Source organism: Lycorma delicatula, chromosome 6, assembly GCF_047948215.1.
Source record: "Lycorma delicatula isolate Av1 chromosome 6, ASM4794821v1, whole genome shotgun sequence".
In the NCBI taxonomy this organism is placed as follows: Eukaryota; Metazoa; Arthropoda; class Insecta; order Hemiptera; family Fulgoridae; genus Lycorma; species Lycorma delicatula.
In genome coordinates, this window is record NC_134460.1 from 76,659,711 (window position 1) to 76,685,878 (window position 26,168).

General features: G+C 27.9%; 1 protein-coding gene across 3 annotated transcripts in view; it reads left to right on the forward strand.

Moving 5' to 3' along the window:
• LOC142325952 (ATP-binding cassette sub-family G member 4) overlaps positions 1–26,168 on the forward strand; it is a 384,116-nt gene that overhangs the window by 284,395 nt on the left and 73,553 nt on the right. For all 3 annotated transcript variants that reach the window (XM_075367918.1, XM_075367917.1, XM_075367916.1), the window contains exon 2: positions 4,268–4,385. In XM_075367918.1, the coding sequence (XP_075224033.1) occupies positions 4,330–4,385 (56 nt within the window). In that variant the 5' untranslated portion in view covers positions 4,268–4,329. The remainder of the gene's footprint in view (positions 1–4,267; positions 4,386–26,168) is intronic.

Genomic DNA, 26,168 nt, shown 5'->3' on the forward strand with positions numbered 1-26,168 from the left:
TGGGTTTTTGAAAATCATTACGTTTTAGAATCCAACTAGTTCATCTACACCAAAATAAAACCATATGTATGTATGTGTCATACTACTTTTGGCCTTGTATCTCAGGATTGAACGAATCGATTTTCTTCGAATTTGATTTAAATATTTCTAAATATGGGGATTTAATCATATTAAACTGTTTTAAAAATTCTATAAGAGGATTAGGGAATCGCGAAAAAACTATTAAAGCAAATTTGTTACCTGCAATTCATAATTAAATAAACCAGAAAACGTTTTTCTAACAATCAAACACCACCCTTAAAATGGTAATATATATATATTTTTTTTGCTTTTTCTCCTTTCGGTTGAAATATTTTTCAAAATTGTTTTGATAGTTTATACTTTATATATAGAGCTATCAAGAAATGTCTACAATTTTTTTAATTATAGACCTAAAATACAAAAATGTTTTTATGAAAATCTATTTCTTATTTTAGCTTTTATTGAAGGATATCGTTAGATTTAGAAAAAAAACTTTATTTAAGCAAATTTTTTACGCTTAATCTATATATTAATATTGTTACAAAAAGTGTTGATTTATTCCCCACATATACATATATATATATATATTTTTTTTTTTTCTTCTTTTTTTTGGCTCTATTTTAATTTTCATTGCTAATAATCAACAAATTGATGCATTACTTTGCCAGCGTTTTTAAATTAATTTTATTTGTTATAAAATTAATTATAAGTTTTATTCCGTTTATATATTTTTATTATCTATTATAAGTAAATTGATTTTCATGCCATTTTTTTACTTCCTATTATGAAGTAAAATTTTGGTTTTCAGATTTCAACGGAAATATTCATTTTGACAATCACTGAATCCATTTTGACTAGTTTCGGCGTGACGTCTGCACATACGTACAAAATTTCAAAAAAAAATTGAAATTTTGGATTTAGGACTGTTGTAACATCTAGTTGTGCACCTCCCCTTTTGATTGCAATCAACTGAACCAAAAGTGTCCAAAAAAGCCTGAAATACAAAAGATCTTGATTTTGGACGTTTTTTAACTGCAGTAATAAGCCCTCATTGAGAGCTTTTCAATGATATTTTATAAATGGTACTTATTTTCATTGGTTCCAGAGTTACAGCCAAATAAAATTTTAATTAAAGAAATATTTGGGTCATACAAGAGGAAGGTACATCGGTTCAAATCCGATTTCATCTCTTTTTTTTATTTATTTATATTTTTTTTTTTAAATTTAAAGATATTGATTTATTAATAATTATTAACCTCTGATTGTAAAAAAAAAGCTTTATAATAAATAATAATTCAATAATAACAATAAAAAAAAAATATATACATATGAAAAAATATCAGAAGTTATTAATGAAATAAATTTTATGTACTTTCCATTTAAAAAAAATTGTATATACGTAATTTCATAGGTGTACAAGGAAGTCATGTCGTGTCCACATCTATTAAATGCATAATAGAATCTTTTAAGTAATTTTATGTTAAGAATTTCATCGAGAAGGTTTTATTGTAGTTATCAGGTTATAACCTGGAAGCTAATTGAAAATAAAAAATTTTTACTTTTTAAACTATATCATAATGAAATGTATGCTTTCACCAATTACCTTTCTTTTAAGAGTAAAATAAATACATTGATTTTTAGGAATGTTTGCTAATCCATAATATGACGTTAATCCATAATAACTGCGGGTAAAAATAAATGTAGTTTTCCTGAATAGATTTATATAATAATAATAATAAAAAATAAAATTAAAAAATAAACGATTTGTTTTTAGTTTTTAATTATAGTTAGAAAGTAATTATTTTTCTTATGTGAATAACCTTAATAATAAACTAACCGGATTGTTATTTTAAGAGTTTAATATCTTTGATAGAATTATTAATATACTGATAAGAATGGATTAAGATTTAAATCCGGTTAAAATTATTATTAATTTGGACTGGAAGCGATGGTCGGCACTAACTAAACTAATGTAATTTTACAACTTTCATAGAACAAATTTCGCTTATAATCGCCAGACTGGTGTAGCCTCGGGGCTTAACTCACCAGGTACCGAGTCAACCGGGCGATCGAGTTTGAGACCCAGCCAGACCGAGTTACATTTTTACACTTTAAATATTATTCATTTATTTAATTCTACCACTCATCCGTGATATCACAACAGAGTAGTAGTTTAGGCATTCTTTTGTAGGAGATGCGATTTTGTAAAAGGTTTTTTTAAAGATTGTTATTTTTTAACAAAGATTGTTAACAAATACATTTTAGAAAAATATGACCTTAATTAGGTGAAATATCGAGATACTGAGGGTTGACCTTGCTCTACAGCCTCACCACCTTAACCTTCTAAGTTTAAAATTTAATGGTATCAGTGCCCAAAGTTTGGTCAACTTCGGTTCAGTTTTTCTGGAAATATAAGGTGATTTAGAGGCCAACGCCGAAAACACATACACGTACATACGAACATTAACATCCGGAAAATTTCCATTCGGCTTTTTGGGTTTCTTAGATGTTAAAATGTTAACATCCGGTGAAAACTGAATACAAATTGGACCGAATTCAATACCTTCTAGAGATATAGCTCTGCTGTAGTGCTATCTAGACGAGAAAGTCAAAAAGCATAGAAAATAATGATTTGGGATTTTACAGTTTTCTGAAAGGTAATTTAATTTTTTTTCTAAATAAAACGTTTGTTCCCGAAATGCAATACTGGATTTTATTATAAACGAAGAGATTTGGGTAGTACTCGTATTATTATGCCCACGTCTCAGTTGCTTTAATTGTCGGAGGAAGAGATCGGACTTATTATTTATTTTTATTTAGTTATCCGATTCCATAGTTATTCATATTGTATATCATATAAAAGAAAATACAAGATAATCGGGTGAAATTTTTTTCGATATCGGAGCTTTTATAAATTTTGACGTTTCTTAGCCTCCTCTAATAAAAAAACCGCAGTTTTACCGTTGAAAAATTTGAATCGGATATATGTTAATCTGTCTTTTGCTTGATATCTCCAGACTGGATCAACCGATATGAATTAAATTTGGCACGATGATTTCTGTATCATTAATGCTTATTAATTTTTGTCACATATGGTCAAGAAAATAGGGAGATATTGATATTATAGTTCCCATATCTCAAAGATTTACTCAGCGACTTGGTAAATTTTTTCACATAATTTAATGACTGTGTTTAGGTAGGTAAGAAATTTTTTTAAGTGTTCGATTTTATTTAAATTCTCTCCCCTGATTAAGTGAGGGGTAATAAAATACTTTTTTCTTTTATTTTCGTTTCTGGAATCTAAATTCCATTCTTGTACTAATTAGATGATTTCATTACCTTAGTATGTCATGCCGCTTTGGTTATGGATTAAAACGATTTCATACACGGGTACGGGATAAGTCTAATTTTTTTACGCAAATTATAGTTTTGTTTGATATTAGTTTTGTTTGATATTAGTTTTATTTTCAGACTGGAGTACTCCAGTCTGAAAACGTTTTTGTGTTATTAATTTTAATTTTAAAATTAATGCCATTCAATTTTGAATACAAGTATTTAATTTTGAACTAGAATACAAGATCAATGGATGAGGAGATACGATCACATGGTTTTCGTATCTCCAAAGTTTACTCACAGTAAAATAATATCTTACATAGTATCTTTGGAGACATATACATTTTTGGATCGCATTATGCCCATCAGACCTTAAATGAAAAATTGTAGAAAAATTTATGATCGTATTAAAAAAGCTACTGCTTATATGGAATCATCAGCATCGATTAGTATTTTTTGTATGAAAATCAGCAATTAAAGGTATTTCGTAAGTAAAAATATATAATAAAATTAGTCGTATTGCGATGCGAATCCACGAAGTTATTAAATCTAAGGCTTTTTTTATTAAAGGCCAATTTTTTCGTTTTCTTTTTTACTAAATATATACAATGTAATTCTTCAGCAATTAATTTACGTGAAATATAACATTTTGCATTATATTATATCAATAATAAAATTAACTTTTAGGTCATAAATTGGGCGCTTCAGCTTTTTGCATAATTTATGTGTTTCAGAACCGTTACGAGAATTTCAGCTACAAAATCAATAAAATTATTTCATCAGAAATTTGATAAAATGTTCAAAATACTTGAAAATTTATGAATAATTAATGGAAATTTTTTTTTTCTTACTTTTACATTTTTATTTACATGTATATTATTAATTTTTGTTACTTTGATTTGATTTTTTTCAGAGAAAAAACAAGTTCTTAAAGGACTAACGGGAAATTTTAATTCCGGAGAACTTACAGCGATTATGGGTCCATCAGGAGCTGGAAAATCATCATTACTAAATATTTTGTCTGGATTTCAGTAAGTTATCATAAAAATAATATAATTTTATATAGTATTTTTATTAAACTAATTATAACACTTTTAAGTGAAATTTGATGATTTTTTTTTATCATATTCATATATAGAAGACCTGTGTTACTTTTAACCTGCCAGTTCATAGCAGGTCATTCTGTTTTATTATTAACCGGTAGTAGTATTAATCTAGTTTATCTAAATATGTGTCCATATTTTATAATTAAGTTTATTTTTATATTTTTGTATGTACTTCTTTGATATCTTTATCCTATACAACGGTTGTAAAAATATATCCTATTCACAGCTTTTCTTACATAGAAACACTTTTTTCTCTCAAAATTCTGTTATAAACATCTCATACGATCGTTTTAACGCTTTTTTTGTTTTTTATTTATTTTTAATAATCGTTTAACCTAATTATTTTTGTTTCTATTGATTGAATAATAAATTCTCGTGTTTAAAGATATCTTTTTAGATCGGTAAAATAATTTTTCATTTCTCTTTCATAATCTGATAAAACAAGAAATTACTACTAATATATTTTTTAAATATATAATTATTATTATTTACTTAAAGGAAATTCAGAGAAAGTAGTTCTACAATGTTTTCATTCAATAAGAGAGAATTCATGGCCAACATCAAAGATTTCCCTAATCTCTAAATACGAAATATGGAAAAATGACCAAAGTCAATAATTTTAAATATTTGAGAGAGATGATCAAAATTAATGTTTTGGTATAGAAGCCAGTCAAACCAGAATGACATAAATGAAATTGGCCTATAAACCAAAAAAAAACTATTTACAACAAAAATAATTTCTAAATAAAAGCCAAAATTTAACATTACAATACGGTGATCAAACCAGAAGATCTGTACGCATCGGAATGCATCTTCAATTTTAAATCATGTGAGATGAATGCAATAGAAAAAAACCAGAAAATCCTAGTACCATTAAAAATAAGTGAAAACGAATATAAATTCAGAATTAATAAAGATTTTTACATTCAGAATGAAACTGAGAAAATGTTAGATTTTAAAAAGATTGTCAAGTTTTTATTAAGTATCGCCTTGTGTTAGACAAATGTAATATTTATAATCAATTTCTGAGATTTGATGTGAAATAATTCGGTTGTTAACGGTGCGAAATCTTAGTGAGATGTACTTAGTTGCTCGGCGATGAGCGGTTTATTTCGCTCTCTTAAAACTGTAACTCATTCGATCGATGTGAGTGGTGCCTTTCTTGATTCATCTTGTTGTAACTGGATTTATAATATTATTTATTGTGACGTTCTGAAAAACAAAAACAAAAAAGAAAACAATTTTTTTAATAAACGTTACACAGATCTTAAAAAAATGTATTTCATTATCATTAATTTATATTTCAAAATTTTTCTATCGTTTTATGCTAAATTTTATTGTAGTGGGACAACGAATTCATTTACAAAGTTAGTTTTAAATCGCTTATATAATGAAATCCAAGCTTGAACTTATAAAGTGCATCTGGAACGATGGAAGGAAGTGGAAGGCACAAAACCGGTTTCACACAAATCTTATATCCTTCACCTTTAATTTGATGTATTATTTATTTAGCTTAAGGTTAATTTTAAGATTTTCAACTCAATTTTATCATAATTTCATTTCACTGAAAATTCGTGCATCCACCTCTAACCTTGTTACAATTCATAAGAAGTATTCAAGTAAAAAAATCTGTTAATAATTCGCGATGAGGAACTTGTGAGAACAAAAACTAATTAATAATTAATTATCTTTAGAACCGGTAGCACGATTCACTTACCTAAGTATGTATTATATATATATATATATATATATATATATATATATATATATATATATATATATATATGTATCAATAAACGATTTTATAACAAAAATTAACAGATTTAAACTCTTTTTTTTTAAATTATGAGATTTTTGGTGAAATAAAAAAAGAATTGATAATACTTTATTAGCTCTATTGAAAATACAGCTTTTATTAAATTATTTTTTCCTACACTAATATGTGAAGGTCTAGTGCATAAAAAAACATGCAGAAATGGTTCTGGAGGATAATCAAAAGGATTTTCAATGAAGGACGTTTAAGGAATGAAGCTATTAGATGAAACTGAACATTAATCTTACAAAAATTACATGCGGTCAAGTTATGAACATCAAACGGGTTGATCTCTTGAACACGTTTGAATGCGGGTTGTGTGTTATCTAAACAGTTATATGAATCCTGATGGAAAAAAACAAGATACATTCCTGAGGATGAGATGTTATGAATACATATTAAATTAATAATAAAATTTTACGTTTAAATGTACTCAAATAGCAATTTTTCTTAAAAAATATTTTCTCTTAATAAAGTTATGAAAAAATTGGCAGACATGACTATACTCGCAAAGCCTTTAAAACCTTTTTATTTAATGGTAGAATTTACTTAAAATATTAGTACACATCCATTTTTATAAAGTTATAAAAAAATTCAAATTTCATCACCGAGACAAAATCTTAATTAAATTTTCATAAAATTCTCATTTTCATAGAAAGGTACGTTTTTGGTGTATTTTCCCATAATTCCATATTTTTTTCTTCAAATTGTAACTAAAAAACAATAACATAGAAGAGAACATGACTTTTAGTAATGCAGCATTATTAAAAAAAAAAGTTTTTTTGTATATTTCACATAATTTAAATTGTAATGTGGCTTTGGAGCAGAGGTAGTTAAAAAGAGATTAATGAATTGTTCTTTGGATAGTAGGTTTTGCTAGGAAAGATTAGGCTTTAATTTCTAAAAATCATTATTAATTATTAAAATAGATTTTTGTATTTTTATAGTCAGTATTGAATGTTAGGTTATTCAAAACCGTTCGTTTTAATATTTATTAAATATATATTAAAAAAAAAAAATATATATATATATATACTAACATCTCCGTCGCAGCTTCGCCCGCACTGTATAGTAGTAGTACTACTTGCGTTTCCCGTCACAGTCTGGGGATGTTTAGCCGGTCAGCAATCACCCTTCCCGTTAGGGAGGAAGCTCTGCCTCATAGACCCCCTTTGCTCATTAAATTCATGCTTGATAGAATAATAATGATAAGTAAAAATTAAAGCCTGTTCAATTTATAAAAACTATTGGTTTATTGTAATTTCTTCAGAACAAAAAGTTTGATCAGTGCTGGACCGAATAACTGGTTTTTAGATTTCCCGTCACGGCTTCGCTCACAAAATAGATAATCTGAATTACAAACTTAAATTACCTTCACCTCATAAAGATTGATTCAAAAGCGGTAGCATAAAACAGAAAAAATGTAAAAAATTTATATTATTTTACCTCTAAAATATTAAAATTCAAAAAGCCCGTAAAAGAGGTTTGATATTTATCTGAAGAGTATTTGGTAGCCTAAATTTAGTACTGAATATCTAGTTTAGTATAGTCGGAAATGGGGAAAATTTGCAATCATTTTTCAAAATATTTTTATTTTCTTCCCTTTTACGAATTTTGAAAAATCTATAGATGGGTTTTCACATGAAGATCACAGACACCAAAATCAAGTTATTATCTTCATTACCGAGAAATTTAAAGAGTATATATAGCCGGGTTTCAAAGAAAGTACAAAAATCTACTTTAATCCTTTAAACTCAGAATTTCAAAAAATCTAAAAAAATTGTTTTTAGATATTCATGTGAAGATTACACACACCGAAAAACAAATTGATGATATCTTCATTTGTTACCGAGAAATTAAAAAAAAAAGCCGGGCTTCAAAAAAATTTAAATCCATTTTAACCCTTTAAAGTAAGAATTTAAAAATCTAGAAATTAATTTTTAAATATTCACATGAAGATTACATACACCAAAAATAAAAATTATATCTTCAAAAAAACAAATCTTAAAAAATATATAAATATCTTTATAAAATACAAAAATATAAATGATATCTTCAATTGTTACTCAGAAATTAAAAAATAGTTGATTTCATTGTTACTCCATTTTAACTCCTTAAACTCAGGATTTCAAAAAATCCTTTCTTACTGTACACTTAACCGTAAGAACTTTCATCTGTTTATCTTTATTAGTTTTTTTTTATTTTTTATTTTTTTATTGGTGTCCTGGGAGGTGTTGAATATCCGACTTAACTGAATCAGGTTATCAAAATAAACAGAACCGTTCTTATAGTTAAATCTCCTCTATCTCACTTCATTTTCCTTTCTTCCTTCCGCCGTTTTTTCTTCTTTATAAAAATTCATATATTAATTACGGGGTTGAGATTTATTAATTAAATTTAGAGTATATGTACCGAACAATATCACCTACAAAATAAATATTTGAAAATTCCAAAATGTAGATCATTTAAATTTTGTAATTATTTATAACAAAACAATTTATTTTAAATAGGTTGATAAAACAGCTGATATGTGTCTGAAATTGTAAAAGTGGATTCCAGAAATTATGCATTCTGACAATTTTGTGACTGTTATACATAATAGAAATTATTAATTATTATTTTAAATCCAGTTTATTATAATACATATAGTGTCCTTAAAAGGTGAGTCCAAACTCTAGAAAGTGGTTCTAATTAACATACTGAAGAAAAAATGTCCAGTGAACATAGGTTCGAAAACGCATATTTTTCTGTCTGTCCGTCATTTTTTGTTTTCTAAGAAAAAAGTATTTTTCAAGAACGGTTGGAGATAACGCAATAAAATTTTGTACTTTTTTTAAACTAACATTTTTTAATATGAAAAAAATAACATACTCTTCGTTTACAAATTTCAAAATGGCGGTCGTTTCAATTTTTAAATCTTAAATATCTTAGGAGTTGTTAGATTTATCAAATTGTGTTATATTATAAAAATTATAATTGCTAAAAATTAACAATTTAATCAGAAAATTTGATTTAGTTATCAAGTGAGTCACGATAATAAAAAAATCAAGATGGCCGCCATATCGGTTGAGGCCTACATTTTGCAATAACTCAGTGTTTGTCGTTGGATTTTTACGACTAAGTTGTCGTTTTTTCAAAATAAAGAAATGCATCATAATTTTTATAATACAACGCAATTTGACAATTGTAATAATTCCCAAGATATTTAAGATTGAAAAATTGAAACGACCACATTTTGAAATTGGTCAACGAAGAGTATCGTTAATTTTTTCCTATTAAAAAATGTTAGTTTAAAATAAAGTACAAAATCTTATTGCATTATCTCCAATCGTTCTTGAAAAATGTTTTTTCTTAAAAAATGCAAAATAGCGGACAGACAGAAAAATATGCATTTTCGGACCTATGTTTCTGGACATTTTTTCTTCAGTATATTAAGTAGAATCACTTCCTAGAACTTAGCCTCACCTTTTAAGGACACTCAGTGTGTGTATATCTATATTAAAATTCAAAAAACTCGTAAAAGAGTCTTGATATTTATCTGAAGAATATTTGCAAGCCCAAAACTAGTGCTTATCTCGTTTTGTATAGTCGGAAATGGGGAAAATTTGAAATCATTTTTCAAATATATATAATAAAAGTGTATGTTGTATTTTTTGTAATTTTGTTATTGATATTTAAAATTTAAGAAATTATTTAATTTTTTTATTGCAAATATTCTAATTTTTTTTTAAATCAGTTCGAATTCCCTGTTATTCATATTTTTTTTAAATTTATATTTTCTCAGAGAATTAATTTTTTAAATATTTTTTTTTTATCTATCATTCTTAAAATAAGAGATCGGTTATCGTAGAGAATAAAACAGATTTTTGGCAATGTATATAAAACATAATTAAACATTTTTTCGATTTATTATAGAGCAAGTGTGATTATTTTATTTCTATACAGTTAAAGAGAAGTATAAGGTCAAAGTTTGAACTTAGATTTCAATAACCTTTTCTTTTAATATATGTAAGTTCAATAGAAAAAAAATACACAATGTTTTGTCATAGTAACCTTGAGTCGTGATTTAAAATTGTTTTTATAATTAAGTTTAAAAATGTTATGAACTAATGTAATATGTTTCTTTTTAATTTATTGTTATTGTTATTATTAAACATTTAAAAAAATTAAAATCTATTTTAATTCAAAGTACAAATTATTTACTTATATCCCCTGAATACGTATAAGAAAATAAATTTTTTTTTAATTCTAAAATTTTCAAATTCTACAAAGTTTGTTTTAGGAATTTTGAAAATGAAAACAAATATTGTTCTTACTTAAAACGTTTTTTAAACAAAGGAAGTTGCGGCTCTTTGATCTTCTGGTAAACTGCGGTTCCTCTTTCCATATATTTGCACACAATCAGGTTTACATTCACACACATCCACATATATATATATATATATATATATGCACACACATACACACACCGTAAAACAATACAGTTGAGTAAATATTATACATTAAAGTGCGCTGCGCATACAAAAGATAAACCAAATAGAATGTTACGTTTGGATTGGGTGAATGTAAAAGAAACATAATCATGGTTTTTTATACATAGATCCTAAATGTTCTGGAAAATTCAAGACACAGTTAGCTAAAAGACAAGTGCAAATAATACTTTTTCTATTCTCATCGTTATATTATATAGATTATATCAGGAATGTTTAATGTAGGCCTAATACTTCTCGAATAGAAAAGGGAACTGTCTCAAAGGGAAACTGTAGTAAAAACATGTTAGAGCAACATCATAAAATACTTAATTACAATATAAAAAATAAATATGATTAAAATCCATATTAATAATATTAAATATTTAAAACATGAAGTAATGTTGAGGCATACACATGAAGATATAAAATATTTAAAATAATTATAAAATAATTTACAATTAAGAAATAGTTAATGAAAATTATTTAAAGGACATCTATGTACAGGTTAAATAAAACGGTATGCAGAAAATTCAGATGTATTATTTTTTTTAAATTTATTAGTATTATCTGAAAATTCACCAAATTATTGTTTCTGTAAAAGAAAATGTTTTAATTAAAAAAGAATAATAAATTGATGAGAATTTTTTTGTACGTTTTATCTGCTCTTTCTCGCAAACCAAAGTATTGTATTGTGTTACACGAAAATAGTTGTTTTCCGTTTGACAGAGGAGTAAATTGTTATTTTTACTTCATTTTAGAAGTAAAAGAAGTATTGTGATCGCGAAAAATTTCGGTTTCCAAATTTCAACGGAAATATCCATTTTGACTAGTTTGGCGTCATATGTATCTCGTATAACTCAAAAACGATTAGCCATAGAATGTTGAAATTTTGGATTTATGACTGTCGTAACATCTAGTTCTGCACTGCCTTTTTGATTGCAATCGACTGAACCAAAAGTGTTAAAAAAAGCCCAAAATGCAACAAAATTTGGATTTTTAATTTTTTTTATTAACTGCTGTAATACGCCCTCATTGAGAGCTTTTCAACTTATCTTCATTGGTTCCAGAGTTATATTCAATAAAATTTTAAATAATGAAATATTTGTATCTTAGGGGAAGACACAACGGTTCAAATCAGACTTCATCTCCTTTTTTTAACTTTTGTTTTTAAATTTAAATGTATTGATTATATTAACCTCTCACTGTAAAAAGACTTTTACGATGAATAATAATTTAATAACAAAAAAAAAGAAAAAAATATCAGAAGTTTTTAATGAAATAAAATGTTATGTACTTTTCATTAAAAATAAAAAAAGTGTAATGTAATTTAATATGCATACAAGGATATCATGTGTTGTCTGCATAAGATTTTTTTAAAAATAATTTCTGGTAAAGATTAAAAACTGTGTTATTAGATCCAAAATTGGAAAGGCAATGAAAAATAATTAGTGATTTGACAATAAGTTGACTATTTCTTTCTAATTACAATTTAGTAATGAAAAGAGATTTAGAGAAAAAAGAGTGTCGATAACTTACTAAATATTCACTTTTTTAAAACTATATGAAGCGACTGATTAAACTTCAAACTCATTGGGAAAAATCTAATATGTTTAATAAAGAGTAATATTTAAAGATGGAAAAGGTTATCCGGTTAAATAATGAAGGTGAAATTTGCCCGTCAAGGATTATATTTAATTTAACGATAAAGATTCAATAGAATATAAAATGAAGGCCCTAAATAAGTATAATATAGATAATATGTATTTGTATAGTATAATAGATATAATAACAGATAATAATAGTAATGCGTAATAAATAAAGAATTCATCGTCTTTGAAAAAACTAATCTCATTGTATTTACTTAACGTAATAAAAATCTAATCATAAATAAACAGTAGATTTCCTTTCCCACAAATGACTGTAATCAGTATCGATGCATGATGATTATCAATTTAAGCTTCTGATCTGTTCAGTTTTATTCCTACTTTGAAAAATTAAAATATAAACTAAACTGATTTTTCAATTTACAATTTTACAGTAAACAAATTTATACTTAGGGATTCTCTTCTGTTATTACTTGCTTATCTTTTATAATACAATAATTTATGATTTACTTTATAGTGAATTTAAAAAAAAAAATTAAAGGAAAAAATTTAATACGTTTATAGTTAATTACATAATGATATCGGTACGTATGATTACATTAACATTTCCTACATATGAACATGCAATTTTGCTAGACATTCGTCATTTCGTGTTGTACATATACAATTTTTTTTTATTATCTTTTTAATTAACAAATGTGCCCGCAAGTTGTATGGAAGGAAACCTGATTTAGTTACACTTTATATTTAACTTCGTACTTTAATATAATTATTTCTACATTTATTTTGCTCGAAGTCAGTACATTTTAACTAATTAAACTGAAGGTCATATTATGTATATATAAATAAATACACACACGTTATATCACGAAATTTACTCAGAACTTTCATAACCTATTCTACTCGTGAAAATAATGGAAAAAATTCATATAAATAGATGTGCTAAAATGCTTCGTGTGCAAGTTATAGCTAGTGATAGATTTCGCTCGAATTTCAGCTATCCTCGGTGAATTGAGGTCGTACTAAAATTTTTAGAAGATTAATTAAGGGACAGAATTAGTTATTTCTTATGGTTTTTGACTTGAAATAATAATAATAATAATAATAATAATAAAATTGGTCTTAGAACGGTAGCTGCAGTAGTTTTTGAAAAACGTGGAGTGAAAACCTAGATAAAAAACCATAGTCAACTCCCGATTATCCACGAGCAATTTAACCGCATTGCGGCTTAACCACGATGTCTCGGGGAAAGAAATAAACTTTTAAAAACTTATAAAGAAGTTAAAAATTTTAAATTTTTTTATCGTTCTGTGTCGTTTCTATGACATGTTCATTTGTTACTTGAATGCATGCTTGTTTTGAATATGATAATGTTCTACAATAGTTCATTGTGGATATGATAGTATGATAATTCACTGTGCGATATTATTAAGCTACGCAAACTACGAAGTTAAAATAAAATAAAGTATTTTCAGACACTAAAACAACAATCAATGGCATCTTATTTTTAAAAAAAATTTTCTGAAAGAGTAAAACCCACAATTTATTTTATTTTTTTAAAGTATGTGTTTTTTCTAATTAGCTACTCTAGTTTATAATAAGTGTTTGTTAATGAATTACATAGTACATAAGCTACTGAATGTGTAATCTATTTCCGTTCAGTAAATATATTAATAAATATTATGAATAAACTTCTGGATATTAATTTTACCAGGTACGCAATAGGATAGTGTAGTGTACTGTATTTTATTTCATTATTTACAAAATATACAGTAGTAATGCTTGTAAATACTAAACTGCAGTACAGAATTAAGTCATTTTAATACATATTACTCAAATTAAATATTATTTTTGTGTCAACTGCGATTTTTCTATGATTTTAGATTATCCGCGATCCTCTTCCTGGTTATTATCGCGGATAATATTGATAAACATAATTTTTGTTTCATAACATGCAATACATGATTTTAATCTATTTATTAATGCTGAAAACGAACATGAACACAAAATCTTTCTATCACCTACGATTTTTGAAAAAATTTTAATTTTAATTATAGGATTTTTTTTCATTTTTAAACGTATTGTTGGCATTTTAAGCTCCTATATTTTATTTTGTTAGCTCATTTTTTATTGTTTAACTTTGTTAACATAATTTGTAAGCTATAAATAAACAATATTAGACAAAGAATTAGATCCTGTCGTAGTCACATATTATCACATGATATCTAATACTGAGAGTGAGCCTTCATGGACAAGATTAATCATGTTTGTGCAGGTCAAAACATTTAACTGAAAACACAGCTGTGTATTATAAGCACTGGATTTTGGAATGAATTAATTTTGTTCAGTTTTATTTCAGTCTTAAGTTTGTTGACAGTGCAGTGTTATAATGTTTCAAAATTGTGTAAATGATGTGGATGCCTTTTGTATGTAAGTTTACCGTAAAATCAAATAGACAAAACATTACTTTTAATTAGAAAAGTATTTAATTTGTACTTTCAGTGTAAAATTGGTGACCAGGATAAGATGTTTGCTCCTCATATAGTAAGCACTCATTTTTCTGTATATTTAAAAGGGTGGCTGAAAGGTCCACGGAAGGCTTTTCCATTTGGTGTACCTATGATTTGGTGTAAACCAAAGGATCATGTAACCGATTGTTACTTTTGTCTCTCAAGTGTGTCTGGAATTTTTAAAAATCTAAACATTCTGTAAAATATCCTTTATTGCAATTTGCAATCAGGCCTGTACCTCGCAGTGAAATTATTCCAGTTCCTGAGCCACCTGTGAATGTATGTTTCGAAAGCAGCGATGAAGAATCAGGCAGTACTGAAGAAGACAAAATTTATTTTGATTTTGAATTATCTTCCAATAAGCCGCATCTTATATCACAAGGTGAATAAATGACTTCGTTAGGGATTTAAATTTATCAACAAATAAGCTGAATTGTTAGGATCAAGACTGCAACGTTGGAATTTAATTTTAAAAAATACAAAAATTTCGGGCTTTCGAAGCCGACAAAAAAAACTTTCTCAGTTCTTTATTGATGAAAATAATTTGATTTATTGCACTAATGTGGATGAGCTATGTTGCAGTTAGGACAAGTTCATAAACCTTAGGACTGGCGCCTTTTCATAGATTCATCCAGGTATAGTTTAAAAGTGGTTCTACTACACAACGATAACAAATATCCTTCGATACCGATCGCTTATGGTATTATTTTGAAAGAGACATATGATGTGATGAAAGACGTTCTTGAAAAAATAAATTATTAAAAACATAGCTGGAATATATGTGGTAATTTGAAAGTTATAGCTATTTTTTTAGGAATGCAATTTATACTAAGTACATGTGTTTTCTTTGCAAATGAAACAGCCGAGCTAGAGATAAACATTATGTTACCAAAGAGTGGAAGAAACGAAACAACTCCAAATGCGAAAAATATTATTCATGAGTCCTTAGTTGAACCCAGAAAAATATTTTTACCCCTCTCCATATCAAGCTAGGACTAATTAAAAATCTTGTAACTTCAATGAAGAAGGGTAGTCCCGGATTTTTGTACATCAGGCAGAAATTTCCGAATGTAAGTGAAGGAAAAATTAAATAAGGAATATTTGTTGGTCCTCAAATAAGAGGAGAGTTGGTCAAAGATGATGTATTTAACTCAATGTTAAATGATGTAGAGAATGCATCTTGGCCTTCCTTTAAAAAAATTGCAAAACTTTTCTCGGCAAACAAAAATCCGAAATTACCACGATATTGTTAATAAATTTCTTACTTCATATAGAGCTATGGGATGTAATATGTCTTTGAAAATACATTTCCTCCTCATACATCTGGATTTTTTCCTGGACAACCTCGGAAACGTAAGCGACAAACACGGTGAACGTTTCCACAAGACATTTCGGTGATGGAAAGCCGCTATAAAGAGAAATGGAATACTAACATGTTACCGATTTCTGTTGGACATTAATTCGGGATGTGCCTGAGGTTGTTTATAAAAGAAAAGCATCAGCGAAATCATTCTAACAAAGGTATGACCATGCAGATTTATAAATTTTACAGATTTAACTATATTTTCCGTTATTTTTTTTGTAGCGTAATTTATTTAAAACTAACGGGAAGAGAAAAATTGTATTTACAAATCTGTAATTTACAAAATGCCATTCAAGAAATGGTATCACACTTAGAGAAACATTAACAATTTTTTTGTGTATGTAATGAAGTTGATTGTATGTAGTTCATATACATATACGAGTATATATATATATATATATATATATATATCGATGGGTGTGTTGCTTATTTTTCAATTTTCATTAGTAATTACTACTTTTTTTTTATTAATTCAAATCTATTATAGCTCCTTGCAAATATCTTTCACTCCGTAAAAGCACGCACGTACACATACTTAATACGCATTTTGCAAAAGTATTTCCTTCTTTATTCCGTTAGAATAACATCTTTGACATAGTTCATCTTCTATGGAACAACAAAAATTACAGAAAAAAGAAGTGAACAAAATTTTAAAGTATTGAAACTGCTGGACTAACAGCGGAATGTGATATATGGGCATTCCATTTTTTAAAGAGTATTTTTTTAAAAGCTTCACCACTATAATTCTTTTTTCTGTAAAACAATTTTTTTCCCGTTGATCTTTTAATTTTTTAATAAAAATTATTTGTAAAAATGCGACTGTAGTAATATGTATCAGCCACTGTTGACCATCGTCTTGGACTGATATCGTCTTTGAATTTCAACCAGAAAGTTTTTGATTCGAATCCCATTCAGTCATGGTAATTTTCATACATTTTTTTAATATTTATATGCACCGCCCGCATAATTTATTTTGATATGCCATTCTCTTTCTGTGGTATGAAACTTAAACCAATCGGCCATAATATTTTCATTATTCCATATCTTTTTCATTTATCAGAAATAAATTGCATTTTATTACTAAATTTCATTATGAATCATGCTGATTAGATTTTTTTTAGCAATAAATTTAGTCTTTTTGGTTTTGGTCATTAAATTAACTGCTGATGATGCATAAAATAATTTGAAGAAAAAATCTGCTGTGGATACTACATGACTTCCTTGTACGCCAATTAAATTACATATACACATTTTTTTTTAAAATGAAAAGTACATAAAATTTTATTTCATTTATAACTTTTGATATTTTTTCATTTTTTTTTGTTATCGTCAATTTTTTTTTACAATCAGAGGTTAATAATTATTAATAAATCAATATATTTAAATTAAAAAAAAAAGTTAAAAAAAAAGGAGATGAAGTCTGATTCGAAACGATATGCCTTCCTCTTTTAAGATCCAAATATTTCATTAATTAAAATTTCATTTGGCCATAATTCTGGAACCAATGAAAATAAGTACCACTTATGGTACATCGTTGAAAAGCTCTCAATGATGACATATTACTGCAGTGATTTAAATTCAAATTTAATAAATCCAATTTTTTTTGGATTTTGGTCAAAATGGATATTTCCGTTGAAATCTGAAAACCGAAATTTTTCCCGATCACAATGCTTTCTTTACTTAGAAAGTACCTTATAAGGAAGTAAAGTAGAAAATACTTTACAATAAAATAAAAAGTAATCGTCTAATTCAAATATAATTTTATATTTTTCTTACAAATATTTTTTAATATTTGTTTTTGAAAGCATAATGAAAATATACATTAATACTTTTTATTTAGATAACAATTACTTGAGTTTATTCATACATTGATTTTTATGTTGCTGTAATACAATTACGTAATATTATTTCTATCCATAGCATTACTATTGTTAATTATTTTCTGACATCAATTTTAAATTAATGCAAATAATATATTATCTGGAATTATGTATGCTGACGCAGTTTATATTATTTTGACTCCTGCGCGCATGTGTGTGTGAGATTTATGCTTATTCGTAATTATAGTCTATAAAAAAAAAAACAATAATTCAGTTTAATTAAAATTAAATGAAAGTGTAAGCAAAAGATGTTTGCTTTTATTTCCACCAATAGTACGAATATGTTTAAATATTTTTTTCTGGCGTATAGATCGGACTCCACTGAATCAATCGGTTGATTTGACTTCTGAAATCAAAACAGGTTTTTATTATTTAAGTAATATAATTTATTAAAACCCGTAAAAAAATTAAATATTTGATCATTATTAAAAAAATATTTTTAATGAACTATAATAATGATTGGGATTTATATGCTCTCACAAAAATGACTGGAATATATATATATATGTATACATTTTTCTGAGAGCATATATATATATATATTTTTTTTTTAAAGAAAGCACTAAAAATGAAAAAGTATCTAATACTAATTATTTATTCTTATTACTTGATGGGTTGGTCTAGGTAATGTGTTTCAAAGTTTGTTAACAGCTCTGTAGGAAGGATCGAAAGAGTACGGAATGAACATCAATAAATAAAGGAAACGCTTAAGTAATGCAAGTAATAACAAAGAGGATTTATTGGTAAGAATAAATAAAAGAAGATTGGAAAAAGTAAAAAGTTATAGATATTTGGAGACTATGGTGTAAGAGAGCTGGAAGGACGCAATTAAAATAAAAGGATGAATAGCAATGGAAAAGGAAGCCTTCACAATAAGAAGAAGTAATAACTGTATAGTAAAAGAATGGACTTGAGTTAAGGAAGGAAAGAAGTTAAGACTAGCCAAATGCTATAAATGGCATGTCTTGTATGGAAGTGAAGCATGAATGATGAGGAAGCGGGAGAGGGACCGAGTTGAGGTTTTTGAGGTACGTATATGGAAAAGGATCGAGAAAGTAAAATGGACGGATAAAGAAAGGAATGACGAAGTAAGAAACAGGATTAAAGAAGAAAGAGCACTTATTCGGGAAGTACAGAAAAGAAAAGGAAATTGGTTAGGACACATGGTTAGAGGAAGTGAAAGACTTGACTACTGTATCGTAAGGATTAGTAGAAGGGGAAAGGAGAAACGAGAAAGAAGAAACATGAAGTTAATAGATGAAGTGAAAATTGTAAACTGCAAGCGAAAGAAGAATGCTTGGGATAGAAATGAATGGAGATAGAGATGGCGTAAGGGATCTACCATCAGGAAGATTATGATGAGTTGATGATGACATCGGTTACCTGTATCGATAAAGTTTGGGTTTGCAGATAATCGTTTTTGAGTCATGCGAGATACCTACGTACGTGTAGACGTCACGCCGAAACTAGTTAAACTGGATTCAGGGATGGTCATAATGATTATTTCCGTTGAAATCTGGAAACAGAAATTTTTCGCGATCACAATACTTCCTTGTACAAAGTTTACTTTGTACAAAGTAAACTTTGTACAAAGTTTACTTTGTACAAAGTAAACTTTGTACAAGGAAGTAATAAGTCACGTGTGACAGGTTCTGCCATCTTGTAGATTCATTCTCCTACTAGTAACATTCCAAAACTCGTTGATCCAGGACCTCAAATTTTACGTCAGTCGCCATTGTTACGAAGTCAAGTACGGGTTCTTTGTCAATGCACCTAAAACAACTTGTAATGACTGAATTTTTAACGTTTAGGAAAAATAAACCCTAGTAACATTCATCGTCATCTAAAAGCTGTTAATGGCGATGAAACTGTGTCACGGATTACTTTGAAAGCTGATAAAGTGAATATTGAGGATGACCCTCGCATGATCAGCTGGTTTCTGTAATGATGAGAAACACCGATAGAGAGTGGAAATCGATTTAAAATGACCATTGCATCACACAAGGCATCGTGCTCGGTATATCGAAATAACTGGGCTATCATAAACTCTGTTTGTGGTGGCTGTCACGGAAACTCACAAAAAACAGCAAAAAACAACAAAAAGCATGTTGTGAAAAGCTTTTGGGGTGTTATCATGATTAGGGAGATAATTCCCTTTCAAAATTAAAATGGGAAACGAAACTTGGGTACAACTTAACGACCCAGGAGAAAAATGACAGGACATGGAATAAAGCAACTATGGTTCACCAGAAAGTAACTTACGTTTTGAAACAAAAAACCAACCAAATAAAAGAAAGAAATTTTATTATATACATTTGAAAGGGACAATATTAAACTATTTTTCTACATAGTCGCCATTTAAATTGAGGCACTTATCATGACGATGCACAAACTTTTTAATTCCTTCTCTGTACAAATCTGCCGCCTTAGATTTTTGAGTCCCATCTTGCACAAAACTTGTGATCAAGCTTCTCCGATACAATTTCATGCAGTAACTTTCATGAAATTTTGGGGAAATGAAGCGAGATCTCTGTAATCGTAATGCGGCGGTTTTCACGAATTTTATCGTTGATTTTCATTGTCAGTTTATCAGTTACAAGGCTATGCCAACCACTGCGGTACTCATCATCATGAACATTGGTGTGGCCATTTTTAAATTGAATGCACCACCACCTCACTCCACCATCACTTATTATTCCATCTCCGTACACCTCACAAAGTTGCCGATGAATTTCAATTGGTTTTAGGTTTTTGCCAGTAAAGACCTAATCACTGAACGCATCTCACAACTCGCGGGATTTTCTTTTGAAGCGCCCATTTCAATAATTCTCGACAAACAAAATAGAAAAATCACAAACCACACGCTATGACAGCTTGATGCATACTGAGTGTAGAAACGTTTTGACACCAAGATGGCGGCTCCCATCCACCCATCTCCACGCTAGGCACAAACGTAAGTTACTTTCTGGACCGCCCACGTATTTCAGTCACCTTTCGTATTTTTATAAACATCAAATTCTTATTCTTTGTACTTGTTTCCTGTTTTAAATATAAATTCATCTTTGATTTGATCTCGTTTAAATTGTTTGCTACAACTTTTGATCCGAAAGTGTATTTTATTTTTATTTTTTCTCTTGAATTGAAAGATTTCATTTCTGAAACACATTTTGCTACTGCACGCTCTCTGATCACAGCATCTTTGATTGTAATTTTCGTACTTTTTTTCAGTTTTTTTCTTTTTTTTTAATTTTATAAACTGTTTTATAATTTTTCATATAAAAGAAATTAAAAAAAAATTAAAGTTCATTCTCATTTGAAAATAATTTTAAAAAATGTATTTTTTGTTGTACTAAGAATGGATCTAACATAACTAAATTTAAATGTATTTTAAAAAATTTTTTTATTATTTACTTTTTAATTGAATTCCTCTCATATTCTTTTAAAGAATTTCAGTTTTTGAGTAAATTTTTCTTTCAATTTATTTTGCATCCGTCTCATTATTTTATCAGTTTATTATTGTCTCTCGTCGTATGTCTATTTGTTTTCGAGTTTTTACCTCAGCTATAGTTTTTCTCACCATTAAAATATTATTATTGCAACAATTAAATAATTTTTATTATTCACATTGATAATTTATGTTTTATAAATATTACTTTTTTATAAATTTATATTTTGATATTATATATTTATCATAACGTTACAATTAAAGAATAAAGAAATAGAAATAAACATGTAGAAAGGAGATGATTTACTGATAATTGTATTATATTACTTTATTATTATTTTTTTCTTACCTACTTTCTTTTACATCGGGTCTGATTATAAGGCTTGTAATGTAACGTATAATGTTACGCTTGATACATTAATAAATTACGCTTACTTACACGTAGATTAGGGTGAAGGTTTAAATAAAACTGGAAGATAAATCTATAATTGGATGGAGCTAATCTACAAAAGATTTACGTAGAAGTGATAAGAGACATTAAACATGAGTCCTTCAAAAAAAAAAATTCTGGAATATCTGGCTGTCAATTTAAATTTCTTTTTTCTTTTTCTTTGAAGTATTATATGTTATTAATCTTTAATTTTTTTTTTCTTTCAATTTGTAAGCTTGTGAATACAGCCTATTTTATCTTGTTTAGCACACACGATCCAAAAAATTCAGAAAGTAGACGATTGTTTTTGACTTCTCTGTAAAAATGATTAAAATGTCAGCTTTAACGTAATAAAGATTATACTATCTATGAATTTTCGATAAGCATAATTTAAATGTATATAATAATTGTAATGTATGTAATAATTTTTGTTATTATTAATACAACCACAATTTTATGACTAACAATGAATAGTATTCAAATTAATTTCGAAGCATATAGTTATTGCTGCCTACCTAACTTCTCAAAGGTCTAAATTTTTGTATTAAAAACAGTCGTTTTTAATTTTTATAAATATTTTACGACTAGACCAATAATTAAAAACTATAAAATTTGATGTTACCCTTGTATTTTATATTTATAAATGCGCAATCATTTTTAAAAAAAAATAGTCAAAAGAATAATTGACTTTTTATTTTAACGGAACTGTTTTCGCGTAACTCAAATAATACTTTGATTTACATCAAAGGACCTTGTTTATGCTTCCGTTGCCATTTTAATAAATTATCGAACAATATAGAAAATAGGCTGTGTTTATATCAAGTGGAACTCAATTATCCTGATTGACCTCTGCGAGACCAAACTAGTTAATCAAAACATTATTTTTTATTAAAATTGTACAATTAAAAAAAGGGATCTGACTACAGTTACCTGAAAAATATAATTCAATTCAGTTTTAAAGTGCAATATTTAAAGTTAAATGGTTACAATACATCCATTGAATGTATATGTATATATTGCATCATTGCGAACTCATCAACAAAGTCGATGAGTTAATAATTTATATATCGACTAGTATAAATTACCATATTGTAATTTAATCATTATTACAAATGGTTTACCGTTTAATTTAAATAAATTACAGCATTAATATTTATATTTATTGTTAACTGTTAACTTCATTTCTATTCTATGAAGTAACAGACAGATACTTTTAGAATATATACCTTTAAATAATTTAATTGTTTCTTTTTATCTTATAAAGTAAGAACTGGACTTCGCCCAGTCCGTACTCCACCTTTTTTTTTTTAACCTCCGGGACCACCGTTAGGTATTGACCGTTAGGTAATGACAAGTAGCGTGTGAAAAATGCCAAAATTCCATGCCTGACCGGTATTCGAACCCGGGTCAGTACTACAATACATAACGCTATTCACATATTTGGTTAAAAACCTTTTTTTCAATAAATTTCCTCATTTACATGTAATAAAAATTGTGAGAAATGAAAATTATCTGTTTTACTTTTGTTTTCCACCTTACCCCCCAGGCCGGATCCACAAAAAAGCAAACCACAGCCCCGGGGGTTGTCTATTCAAACGGGCCTCTCCGTCAGCCGGTCATAAGTCTAGTCCGACGGTTAGATCTTTTCATTGCCTGCCTCTAACCCCTAGGACGGGGTATCCAAGCCCAACTATGTCGTTCCTGGATCCCACCACAGAAGAAGCGGGACTTGGTCTTGATGCCAATGGCTCTAGTGAGAGCACCCTGTGTGGGGCACTCACATCGGGTATCGGACTTTTTCGCGAAAGAATGAAGGAGTCTCAGTGCCTCATCACTGCCGCCCATTCGTGCAAGCACAGATGAACGGCAGCTCCAAAGGGGGCTGTCTCTCAAGCTCTCGCCGACCCATCCTCCCTGTCTTTTTGTGCTGCCGTATCCCTGTCACAAAGTCAGTTACCTCACCAAACCTTTCTGCCTCTGATAATATACAGCTATGATTGTGTCAACTGTAAGGAGCCCAGTCACCAATATCTGTTTCACTTAGAGCTGTTTTCTTTTCCGGTTAACAAAAACGTATTTTAAAAGAATATATATTCATATAGAATAATAATATTATAATTATAAAATAATATAATATTCATATTGGAATATTGATTTTTGGAAGTAATGTTGAAATATTAAAAAAAAATATTGTTTTTTGTCACCGAAGACAAGATCATTAAAACGTTATTAAAGAGCGTAATAATTCCTGAATTCATTAATCATAAAAATAGTAGAAGGATTAACTATTACAACAGAAGGTGAAGTATACTTTTGCGTATCACTTTCTATAATTAAAATTATTTTTTTTTTTATCGTACGAATGAATCGTTTATTTAAATAATTTTATTTTCATGATAACATATTTATAATAATGATTTAGCAAATAAAATAACTGAATAATTTTTAATCTTACAATGAAAAATTTAATTAAATTAAAATTTACAGTTAGTTTCTTTTTTATGGTATTAAATTTAATGCTTTAAAACTAATTGAAAGTCATAATATTTAATTGTAATATATCAAAACTCATTATTATTATGGCTTTTAACCATTAAACATTTGAATGCGAAATCATCATCACTGTTCTTTCAATTAAAAATTTTTCATACTCACGTCAATGTATATTATACTATTCCTAATGATCTTATAATCGTTCGAATTTAAAAATAAAATTTTATTAATGGTATTTATTTAATTCTGTTATTCTTGATATAATCATAACAGTGATGATATTCATATTTAAATTAATTAAAAGTACCACTCTCCGTGGGGCGAGTGGCGGCGTCTTCATCCGGAGATCCCGAGTTCGAATCCTGGTCAGGCATGGCATTTTCACACACGCTACAAATCATTCATCTCATCCTCTGAAGCAATACCTAACGGTGATCCTAGAGGTTAAAAAAAAAAATATATATATATATATAATCGGTATACTAATTTCGGGTATTAACAAAATATGGCAACTGTAAATGATTTTCACCAGTTAAAATAAATAAAATAAAAAAAAAATAAATAAAAATTAAATAAAGCAAATGCTCCTTCCTTGAAGCGATCTATTTTTCGGTACTAGACAACATTTCAAGCATCGAATGGGGCTCCTTGGGAGTCAAAACTCACAAATTTTAAATGGAAAGAGTAGGATTGTGAAAATTATTTTGTATTTTGAGCAGAAATTAAATAAAAAAATTGACGTAAAACCTTTGGGCTGCAACAGCCCTAAGACAAAAATGGCCGTAATGGAGTTTACTATTGGTATATGAGAGCTTATGAAAAACTACGAAATAAATTAACATTATATATTCAATTTTTATATGTTTCTCAGCTTGCATATTAGATAGATTTCTTAAGAAAGTCACTTATTGTAATGCGTACCATGATTCGACTTCCGGAAAATTTCGACTTATCTTCGCGTTTCACATTCCCCAGACCGCAAAACCTCAGTTCAAAATTATATGTGTACATTTATATACATATATATATTTCACTTTCTTGTGAACACGATAACTGCCGTAATTTTGCTTCAATCACTTTCAAATTGATACATAAAATAAACGATCTAAAATCTCAGTCGAGTTCGTTAATGGGAAAAATCGGACCATGGAGGTGGAAATTGGACCATGGAGGCGTTTTCGAAAAAACAAAATATAGCTACAACTTTCTTATCAAGTAAAATATTGAATTCGTTTAAAGTTCCTCCTATTCTTTGAATAATGGGCTGAAACCTATCTCGGTAAAGTTTTTTGATATCCGCAACTATTGGCCGAGGGAGTGGGAAAATGGGGTTTAGAAGACAAAACACTCGTATCTCCCTTTATAGGTACAGAATTGAATCGTTTCAACGTGGTCGTTAGTTTTCTAAACATTACCTAAAACTATTGTTTGAAACAATTGTTGATATGACCAAACCTTACGGCAAGGGATTACCAAAATGTTGCTGAAATAGTAAGATGGGGCTTGTCGTATGCTAAACATGTGAAACTTTTCTTCACATGTAAATTTGAAGTTTTTCTTAACTTTAAAGTGGAAATCTTTTTTATCTCCAACGGTGAAATCTACCCCCGCCTTCCGGCGTGCCGAAAGGGTTTTTTTTAAAAAGATTCCGTGTTGTCTCCATTAATATTAAATACAATTGGATTTTCTTAAAAATTA